Raw genomic sequence first — 11,037 nt, forward strand, 5'->3', positions numbered from 1 at the left:
AGAGGCTCGGCCTCCTTTCAAGAAGCTCAGAAGCCTTCTTCCAAGAGGCTCGGAAACCTCCTTTCAAGAGGCTCGTAAGCCGTCTTTCAAGAAGCTCGGAAGCCTCCTTTCACGAAGCTCACAAGCCTTCTTCCAAGAGGCTCGCAAACCTCCTTTCAAGAGACTCGTTAGCCTCCTTTCAAGAAGCTCGGAAGCCTCCTTTCAAGAGGCTCGGAAGCCTTCTTTCAATAGGCTAGGAAGCCTCCTTTCAAGAGGCTCAGAAGCCTCCTTTCAAGAGGCTCAGAGCCTCCTTTCAAGAGGCTCAGGAAGCCTCCTTTCAAGAGGCTCAGAGCCTCCTTTCAAGAGGCTCAGGAAGCCTCCTTTCAAGAGGCCTGGAAGCCTCCTTTCAAGAGGCTCAGAAGCCTCCTTTCAAGAGGCTCGGAAGCCTCCTTTCAAGAGGCTCAGAGCCTCCTTTCAAGAGGCTCAAGCCTCCTTTCAAGAGGCTCAGAAGCCTCCTTTCAAGAGGCTCGGAAGCCTCCTTTCAAGAGGCTCAGAGCCTCCTTTCAAGAGCTCAGAAGCCTCCTTTCAAGAGGCCTGGAAGCCTCCTTTCAAGAGGCTCAAGCCTCCTTTCAAGGCTCGGAAGCCTCCTTTCAAGAGCTCAGGCCTCCTTTCAAGAGGCCTGGAAGCCTCCTTTCAAGAGGCCTGGAAGCCTCCTTTCAAGAGGCTCAGGAAGCCTCCTTTCAAGAGGCTCAGGAAGCCTCCTTTCAAGAGGCTCGGAAGCCTCCTTTCAAGAGGCTCAGGAAGCCTCCTTTCAAGAGGCTCAGCCTCCTTTCAAGGCTCAAGCCTCCTTTCAAGAGGCTCAGGAAGCCTCCTTTCAAGAGGCTCAGGAAGCCTCCTTTCAAGAGGCTCAGGCCTCCTTTCAAGAGGCTCAGAAGCCTCCTTTCAAGAGCTCAGCCTCCTTTCAAGAGGCTCGGAAGCCTCCTTTCAAGAGGCTCAGAGCCTCCTTTCAAGAGCTCAGAAGCCTCCTTTCAAGAGGCTCAGGCCTCCTTTCAAGAGGCTCAGAAGCCTCCTTTCAAGAGGCTCAGAAGCCTCCTTTCAAGAGGCCTGGAAGCCTCCTTTCAAGAGGCTCAGAAGCCTCCTTTCAAGAGGCCTGGAAGCCTCCTTTCAAGAGGCTCGGAAGCCTCCTTTCAAGAGGCTCTGGAAGCCTCCTTTCAAGAGGCTCAGAAGCCTCCTTTCAAGAGGCTCAGGAAGCCTCCTTTCAAGAGGCTCCAGCCTCCTTTCAAGAGGCTCAGAAGCCTCCTTTCAAGAGGCTCAAGCCTCCTTTCAAGAGGCTCAGAAGCCTCCTTTCAAGAGGCTCAGGAAGCCTCCTTTCAAGAGGCTCTGGAAGCCTCCTTTCAAGAGGCTCAGGAAGCCTCCTTTCAAGAGGCTCAGGAAGCCTCCTTTCAAGAGGCTCAGAGCCTCCTTTCAAGAGGCTCGGAAGCCTCCTTTCAAGAGGCTCAGGAAGCCTCCTTTCAAGAGGCTCAGGAAGCCTCCTTTCAAGAGGCTCAGAAGCCTCCTTTCAAGAGGCTCAGAGCCTCCTTTCAAGAGGCTCAGAAGCCTCCTTTCAAGAGGCTCAGAAGCCTCCTTTCAAGAGGCTCAGGAAGCCTCCTTTCAAGAGGCCTGGAAGCCTCCTTTCAAGAGGCTCGGAAGCCTCCTTTCAAGAGGCTCAGAGCCTCCTTTCAAGAGGCTCAGGAAGCCTCCTTTCAAGAGGCCTCAGCCTCCTTTCAAGAGGCTCAGCCTCCTTTCAAGAGGCCCGGAAGCCTCCTTTCAAGAGGCTCAGAAGCCTCCTTTCAAGAGGCTCGGAAGCCTCCTTTCAAGAGGCCTGGAAGCCTCCTTTCAAGAGGCTCAGAGCCTCCTTTCAAGAGGCTCAAGCCTCCTTTCAAGAGCTCAGAGCCTCCTTTCAAGAGCTCAAGCCTCCTTTCAAGAGGCTCGGAAGCCTCCTTTCAAGAGGCTCGGAAGCCTCCTTTCAAGAGGCTCAGGAAGCCTCCTTTCAAGAGGCTCAGGAAGCCTCCTTTCAAGAGGCTCCGGAAGCCTCCTTTCAAGAGGCTCAGGAAGCCTCCTTTCAAGAGGCTCAGAAGCCTCCTTTCAAGAGGCTCAGAAGCCTCCTTTCAAGAGGCTCAGAAGCCTCCTTTCAAGAGGCTCAGGAAGCCTCCTTTCAAGAGGCTCAGAGCCTCCTTTCAAGAGGCCCGGAAGCCTCCTTTCAAGAGGCCTGGAAGCCTCCTTTCAAGAGGCTCGGAAGCCTCCTTTCAAGAGGCCTCGGAAGCCTCCTTTCAAGAGGCTCAGAAGCCTCCTTTCAAGAGGCCTGGAAGCCTCCTTTCAAGAGGCTCAAGCCTCCTTTCAAGAGGCCTGAAGCCTCCTTTCAAGAGGCCTGGAAGCCTCCTTTCAAGAGCTCAAGCCTCCTTTCAAAAGGCCTGAAGCCTCCTTTCAAGAGGCTCGGAAGCCTCCTTTCAAGAGGCTCGGAAGCCTCCTTTCAAGAGGCTCGGAAGCCTCCTTCCAAGAAGGTTCTTTTCAAAAGGCTCAGAAAGCTTCTTTCAAAGGGCTCGTAGGACATCTTTGAAGAGGCTTGTAAGCCTCCTTTCAAAAGGCTCGGAAGCCTACTTTCAAGAAGCTTGAAACCCTACAATCAACTGGTTCGGAAGTTTCCTTTCAAGATGCACGGAAGCCTCCTCCCTAGAAACTTGGATTTCTTCTTTCAAGAGGCTTAAAGCAAGGGGCTCAGAAGCGTCCTTTTAAGATTCAAAAGAATCCTCCTTTCAAGTGACTCGAAAGCCGCCATTCAAGAGGCTTGAAAGCCTCTCTACAAGAGGTGGCCTTCTCAGCCAAGAGGTGCGAAGGCCTACTTTCAAGATATTCAGAATCTCCTTTCAAGAGGCTCGGAAACCTCCTTTCAAAGGGTTCGGAATTATTCCTTCAAGAGGCTTGGAAGCCTACTTTCGAGAAGGGGTTCCTCTATTAATGCAAAAGTTCGAAGAGGTATACCTTTCAGGAAAAAGGTTGAGAACCTGCTCTACAATCAAAATATTTGTTTTCGCTCAAAATCACTATGCTGCTTTCTGAAATCGATCTGAACACGTTCTGGACATTTTTTTTTATTCGCGATTTCATCAATTTCACATTTGAATTTTTTAGAATTTTGTTTTTTGAGTATTTTATGCAATCAAATAATTTCTTGCATCTATTCATCTTTTTTTGATATTTCAACATTTTTTGCAGAGTTTGCAAATTTTTATTCAAAGTCGCCCTATTGTAGGAAGGAAGATGGAAGAAATGAAGAATCAGAAGGGGGAAGAAAAAGTAAGAAGAAATTCTATGGATGAAGAAGAAAGAATGAAGAAATAAGCCTGCCAGTATAAAAAAAAATAGAAACAATAACCAAGATTGAACACAAAAAATAATGAAAAAAAGAAGAAAAATAAAAATAATAAATAACAATAAGGAAAATGGAGGAATAAAAAAAGGGAAGAGAAAAAGAAGAAATGGAACAGGAAACAAGAAAGGAAACAGGAAGGAAGAAGAAAAATAAAGAGAAAGGAAGATATAATAGAGAATGACGATAGAAGACAGGAAAAAGATAATGGTAGCAAAATAAGTATAATAAATAATAAATAATTAAGAAAGAAAGATAAAATAAATAGTAATGAAGAGATAAGAAAGAATGTATTACGAAGAAAAGGAAGGAAAGGGGGAAAAGAATGAATGAAAAATGTACAATTGAGAAATAAAAAGCAATAAGGAAAAAGGTGAAGGAAAAGAGAAGAAAGAAGAAGACAAAAAGAAAAACGAATAAGAAAGCAGGAAAAAGGAAGAAATAAGTGGGAAAAGGAAGTACTAAGAAGGATGAAGTAATAAGGAAGGAGGAAGAACGAAGGAAGAATCCGAGCAGCACATATTACCATATGTTTTCTATTTGATCTGATTCAGTCACAATTAGGTTGCTGCAACGAGTTTGGACTTGTGCTGCCTTGGAGGGAAAGTGGGAAAGAACGAATAAGAAAGAAGGTAGATGAAATAAGAGGAAAGATGTCGGTAGAAGACAAGAAAATGGATAATGGTAGAAAATATAAAATCACTTCTCTATAAATATGAAAATGAATTTATGTAGAAACCTATGAATCGGTGTAAAAATTTGTATTTAGGGGTTTTTGGGGCCGGGGAAAGATTTTATGATGGTTATTTATTTATTTATTAATTCAACGGACATCTTATAGTCTAATTGAATGTACTTAAATTTATAAAGCATTTGATATTGTAATACGATTTGTAACATTGGACGTAAAATAACTGCTTGCACATAACATAAAATCACAATCAACATATTTCGTAATGGTATTTAGCACACAACAATAACAAAAGAAAATAATACAAATTAAAACATAAAGCATGTCAACGTATAATATTTGATTACAAAACTAGCATATAATATCAGGTTTCCATGTGCACAGGTTTTGTCGGAACTCTCGAAATTTAACATTTTTTGGCCATGTAGTTGACGTTAGAGCAGCAGATTTCCATTTTGTGTCCAGAACAATTTTGAAAGAGATATAGTCCAGCGTGTTACTGTCCACCCATCGCGGAACCAGTTTTCTTACATTGACACGTTCTTTGTCACAAGCACCCAAACATCTTGTAACCATCACCTGTACGTCTTTTTCCGAAACACTGCCATCAATATTCGTAAGTACCATTGCGAAACTCTCTTCCATGTTCGTAGAAGTGAATGATCGACTCGAAGCATCAGGAACGAATGACTCTATGCGGGCGCTTGATACATATGGTGCTGTATTAGAAAATTTCGGTGATGTTTTAGGAGTTGAATGCTGTATGGCACTATTCGCAGAACATTTTACATTCGGAGCAAGTAGAGACATAATTGTTTCAACTTTTGCCTTCAGTTCTTCGACGTCACGATGTAATGCACATTTCGGCTCCAGCGCGCTTTGAACGATTAATTCTTTTTTCGTTTTCCTCCACTGCACGAACTCATCCAAACACACATCACACATCCAGCAACTGTTTTTGTTGGGCGGCGATACTGCAGCGAGTTGTTGATCGTTTAGTCCGACACAAGAAGCGTGATACAGTCCGGCACACAATGCATTGCAGAATATGGATGGCTGATCTTTTGTGACAGGAAGAAGACACTTTTTGCAATCCATAGCGTTATTTTCACTTTGATTTTAGGCAGGAATCAGCGATTAAATCGGGCTAATGGTAGAATTCTAGTTTTCTAAAAGATAGATGTACATTCACAACAGCCTAGCAAGTTTTGCAATACCAAATACACAGTAAATTCGATAAATTGACGGAGCAAAATTAAACCGTGCGCACACCGCTTCGATCAACAACGTATATATCAACGTTATGGACCACTCCCCCTCTAGAAAGGGGGACTTCCACACCAATAAATCACAAATTTCTAATTAAATCGAGAACAAAAACGAATCGAGAATATTGGAAATGGAATTAATTTTGATATGTGCAAAAAATGTTTCTGAGGTGGCACGAGACAGCTCCTCCGATGGAAAGGGGAGCTATGAGCAAATTATTTACAAATTAAATCGAAATTTCGGCAAAACTCGAGAGCTCATCAAGCAAATTGAACGAAACCTGGTATATGGAGGTTTCTGATGACACGGAAATGTTTCTATGGCGCTTCAAGTTCCCTCCCTCTCTTTGAGAATCGATTAATTAAACGTCTTCTGAATAATTCGCGAAGGTGAAAAAAATCAGGAAATTATTCAGCGATATTCGTTGGGTCTGCTAGTGAGTAATAAAGAATGAAAAATGTAAAAATAATAAAGAATGAAGAAAAAGAAGGAACGAGGGAAAAGAATGAATGGATAAGAAGAACAATGGAAAAATAGGACAGAATAAGGAAGAAGGGATTTTAATTAGAATTGATTGTTCACTACTCAAGTCTTATTTCTCACTTCTTACTAGGGTATCCAATCATGGTTTGAACTAGTGAAAATCGTATCATGGTTTGAACCATTTTGAAATCAGTAGAAATTACCATCTCATTGGCAGGAAATGAACCTAAAACAGTATGGATGGCATATTTAGGTATACAGGAAGTCTTAAAGTTTATTTAAACATTCGTACATATTGTTTGAATAATAAAATAAAGCGATTTAAAAACGTCCTGAATTTGCGCTAAATTCCCCCCACCAGTGGCATAATTTCAAAAAGCTTGTAGAGGACGCATTTTATGACACAGGAGTGAGATCAATATATCAAAAGAATGCTATTTTTATCTGTAATCGAATGACATCATCATACAATTGAGAAACAGTTTTAAATAGTTAAAATAGTAACATTTATACAAGGTAAAACTGATCATGGTTTGAACTAAATTCGTACCATGGTTTGAACTTGTAAATGCAGTCATGTTCTGCTGCTGTCCGCTAGGAGCGCTGCATGCGCCTAGCTGGAGCATTTTGTTTACATTTCCAATATGAAAAAATCGCAATTTTCATATCGATAATTTAGACGATTTTCACACGTTTCAAGTTACTAATCGAATGCGAGAAGATGAATAGTAATACAAATTTGCTTTTTTATAGATTTCCTCAGCGTTTCATGCATGTGATTAGTATTATATTTAGGAGCTGCTGGCTGCTGCAGTAATTCAAACCATAGTACGAATTTAGTTCAAACCATGAACAGTGTAGTTCAAACCATGGTACGAATCAAAGTTATGTAATTATTAAGTTTTTTCAATAAAACTATGCATAAATATGTGCACCCAGGATGTTTTTGGAAAGATAATGAACTAAGCTTTCATATAACTAGAAATCGCAGTTCTAACACGTCCTTTTAATGAAATAAATCAACTTTGTTTTGACGGCTCATCTAAAACCCGCCATTTGGTTCAAACCATGATTGGATACCCTACCCACACATCATACCTCACTCCTAATTTCTTACTTTCTCTCCATCTGCCACTTCCGACTATTGCTTGTATAAAGTGAGAAGACAGAAAAGTTTCATACCTTATTGCTCACTTTACACTTCGCAGTTCTCACTACTCACTTCTCATCTCTCACTATACACAATTTAAGGATTTTTTCAACGGCGTTCGGCGAAACGGCATTCGGCCAATAAACTTTCAAACAAATGGCCTAACAACGGGAAAACATGTTTGCAGCAACTTGATTGTGGTTGAATCTGCTCACATATACGTTGCAATAACCTTTGTCGGACAAATGTGCGATTAACTAAATATCTGATCAGGTCGTTTACTATTGTGTTCAGCGACTCTTCGTCGACTGGATGCCGGAATTGGCAGGGTTGTTCCGGTTGGGCTTGATAAAATCGGTGCTAAAAAACGATTCCTCAACGGCGTTGGAAGGCAAGGATCGGTTCAGACGTTGAAACGGTGGGGTGTAGTTATTCCGTTAACGAAAGATTCCTCTGGAATGTTTTTTGCTAGTTCGCGACTTAGGGGTCTGTTCTCTTCTGTATGAGCTTAGGCCTTATAATAGAGGCTGTCTAACAGTTGGCGTCCCTAAGCATACCGTCGTGCGGGGCTTCTTTTGACTCCGGGGGCTACTTTGGACATTTTGAAACATGAATAACAACGTTAACTACTCTCAAATTGCCATTATCACCATTCAGGTGTCTTGTTGATAGTTGGATGGCAACTTTTTGTTTCAAATTTGGTATTTTTTTAGGAAATCAAAAACCCTAAGTAGCCCCCGGAGTCAAAAGAAGCCCCGCGCAACGGTATTGGCCGTATTAACTTATGTACTACGGTTTGAACACTCAAACCCGAAGCGCTATGCACGTGTAATTCTAAGCATTCATCCAAAATATCAACATTGTTTCAGAGGAATTTCTAATGTATGGTATTCTTACATGATCCCTACATCCTCATTTCAGAATATTCCATTTGATTGTGCTTGAGCTTCATGTAATTTTTCTGATTATCCAGTTTTTTTCACTTCATCCATAGCTATATCGGATATATTTATAAAACACTTCGAAATAAATTTATTTGAATTGAAGCGACGGAATTTGTATTTGTAACATGTTGTAAACGAAACTAGATGCAGATGAATCTGAAAGCGAATAGTTCCTACACCTTGCGTCTCCATCTGTCCATCAGAAAATGATAGGCATTTGAGGGAACTCTACCTGCACTTCCCAGTGACAATCTATCTATCTATCTATCTATCTATCTATCTATCTATCTATCTATCTATCTATCTATCTATCTATCTATCTATATATCTATATATATATTATATATTATATATTATATATTATATATTATATATTTATATTATATATATAAAACTCAATGTTTGTATGTTTGTATGTATGTTTGTATGTATGTTCCAGCATAACTTCGGAACGCATTGACCGATTTTAACCAAATTTGGAACACACATTCTTTATAATTAAGGAGACGACGATAGGGGGGTTATGGATGCTGTTTGGAAAAGGGGGAGGGTGTGGAGGGAGGGGTATTGCTTAGTCATCGATCAACTCAGTGTACTTTCTGAACCCCTTGGCCGATCTCAACCAAATTTGGAACACTCATTCTTTATCTTAAGGAGACGGCGATAGGGGGGTTATGAATGCTGTTCGGAAAAGGGGGAGGGTGTGGGGGGAGGGGCATTGCTTAGTCATCGATCAACTCAGTGTACCTTCTGAACCCCTTGGCCGTTCTCAACCAAATTTGGAACACACATTCTTTATCTTAAGGAGACGACGATAGGGGGGTTATGAATGCTGTTCGGAAAAGGGGGAGGGTGTGGGGGGAGGTGTATTGCTTAGTCATCGATCAACTCAGTGTACCTTCTGAACCCCGTGGCCGATCTCAACCAAATTTAAAACACACATTCTTTACCTTAAGGAGACGACGATAGGTCGGTTATGGATGCTGTTCGGAAAAGGGGGAGGGTGTGGGGGGAGGGGTATTGCTTAGTCATCGATCAACTCAGTGTACCTTCTGAACCCCTTGGCCGATCTCTACCAAATTTGGAACACACATTCTTTATCTTAAGGAGACGACGATAGGGGGGTTATGAATGCTGGTGGTAAAAGGGGGAGGGTGTGCACACTGGTTCAGAAGCCCCCAAAACGTGCGTTTTTTAGTTTTCGACCTGAAAACTACATTTTAGAGTCATGATGTCTTCAGAAGAGTCGACGGATATTTCTTGGGCTTTCTTTTGATAAGAAAATATCAATGATCTATCCACCTTGAAGGGCGGTATGAAATAAAAAAATTACGCAAATGTACAAAAGCAGTGGTTGTTCTCTGCAATGTTATACAGAATGTGAATTGGAACATCTTTTCTGATGACACAATATTGGACAAACGGTTTTGAAAGGAATTAGAGCACGTTTTGTATGAATGACCCCCAAAAATCATATTTTGAGCATAACTTTTTTGGAAATGATTTTAGCACTATGGTTTATTCTAGAAAGTTGTGCATAATGACAAAAAACATGTTTGTCTAGAAGATTACTTTGATCTATCTTGAAACCTGTCAAAGTTATTAAGGAATTTTTAGAAAAAATAATCAATTTTCACATCAACACACCATGAAAAGCGGCAAGAGGCGGCAAGCCAAACAGCCACCATCTGAAAGATTCGGTTTTAAGCTTCCGAATGCACAATGTTTTGTTTTGTTCCGTCGTGTTCCACCGTGACCGATTTGAACCAAATTTGTATCAAATATTGTCCGTCCTAAGGAACAGATTTTAGTGGATATTGGTAGGTCCTTTTAAAATGGGTTGGTTGTAAGAGAGGGGTATTGTTTAGTTAGCGATCAATTCAGCATAACTTCTGAACCCATTTACCGATGTCCACCAAATTTGGAAACCATATTCTCTATCTAAGGAAGACTATATCAGGCTAGAAAGGACTGTCATAGCTGAACGAGAGAGGGCATATTTATTAAACGAACAGTTTAGTATACCTTTCTATCGTATGGGTGAATTCAAACCAAATATTTAAACATTGTATAGAATTGATAGAAAACGACTTAATTTAAAATCCCTCGTATTTAGTTCATCCGAGGTTCTTTGACATTGTACAATGCTCCGAAAACAATTCTTCAAAAATAGCAAATATTCGACAATAACATTTCCCTGAAAATGACATAACCCTGAATTAGGGTGGCTCAAAAAACACTTTTTCAAATTTTTTGATGGGCCGCCCTCTTATTCGGCTCTATTTGATGCCCTGATGCTTTGGACAAAATTTCAGCCAAATCGGTCAACGTTTGGGCGGTGCTGAACTCGTTAGAAGTTTGTATGGAAAAATGTATGCAGAAACATCCAAAAACAGTGATTTGCAGTTGGACGGCACAATTTACGATCAAGAACAATGATACTTTGTCAATTCTTGTAGAATTAAATACAGAATGCTATGCTGAAAACCGCGAGAAGATTGGAGTTTATTAGGCAAAGATATAAGCATTTTACTGGAGTGTTGTATGGGTGAATTTATTTCTTTTCAAAGGTAAAAGAAACGAAATTTGCTCAAACCCCACTTCAGAGAAATGCTAATAACTTAGCCGGGCAAACTCTAATTTTCTCGCGGTTTTCTGCATAACATTCTTTATTAAATTCTTTAAGATCTGAAGGAGTATCAAAGTTCTTCATCGTAAGTTGTGCCGTCCAACTGCAATTCACTGTTTTTGGATGTTTCTACATACATTTTTGCATATAAACTTCCAACGAGTTTAGCACCGCCCAAACGTTGACCGATTTGGCTGAAATTTTGTCCAGAGCATCAGGGCATCAAATAGAACCGAATAAGAGGGCGGCCCATAAAAAAAAATGCAAAAAGTTTTTCCCATACTAATTTGAGCCACCCTACCCTAAGGTCATTTAACATGAAGTGAATTTGGGATAATACTGAACATCATCAGAAAAAAAAAATCATGTAAAGCATGCATTTGCTGGGTATAAAGCAATGATAATTGTTACCCTTCATCGGAATCATAGTTTGCCCAGTGAAAAGCAATGAATAATGTGTTTCCTTCTGGATGATGGATGTGATTG

The 11,037-nt window shown here is 40.9% G+C and overlaps 1 protein-coding gene across 1 annotated transcript; it reads right to left on the reverse strand.

Moving 5' to 3' along the window:
• Nucleotides 1–4,278: 4,278 nt before the first annotated feature.
• LOC134223543 (uncharacterized) lies at nucleotides 4,279–5,174 on the reverse strand. Its single transcript, XM_062702719.1, has 2 exons — nucleotides 5,110–5,174; nucleotides 4,279–4,953 (listed from the first exon to the last, which is right to left on the reverse strand). The coding sequence occupies exons 1-2, from the start codon at nucleotides 5,172–5,174 to the stop codon at nucleotides 4,428–4,430; spliced, it is 591 nt and encodes a 196-aa protein (XP_062558703.1). The 3' UTR covers nucleotides 4,279–4,427.
• Between the last annotated feature and the right edge of the window lie 5,863 nt (nucleotides 5,175–11,037).

This window comes from Armigeres subalbatus, chromosome 3 (assembly GCF_024139115.2).
Source record: "Armigeres subalbatus isolate Guangzhou_Male chromosome 3, GZ_Asu_2, whole genome shotgun sequence".
Classification (NCBI taxonomy): Eukaryota; Metazoa; Arthropoda; class Insecta; order Diptera; family Culicidae; genus Armigeres; species Armigeres subalbatus.

Bases quoted from the DNA above. Each gene is read 5' to 3' on its own strand.
- LOC134223543 (XM_062702719.1), bottom strand. From the start codon at position 5,174: ATGGATTGCAAAAAGTGTCTTCTTCCTGTCACAAAAGATCAGCCATCC. The intron at 4,954-5,109 runs GTGTGCCGGACT...AATCGTTCAAAG, and splicing joins TCCATATTCTGCAATGCATT to CGCGCTGGAGCCGAAATGTG.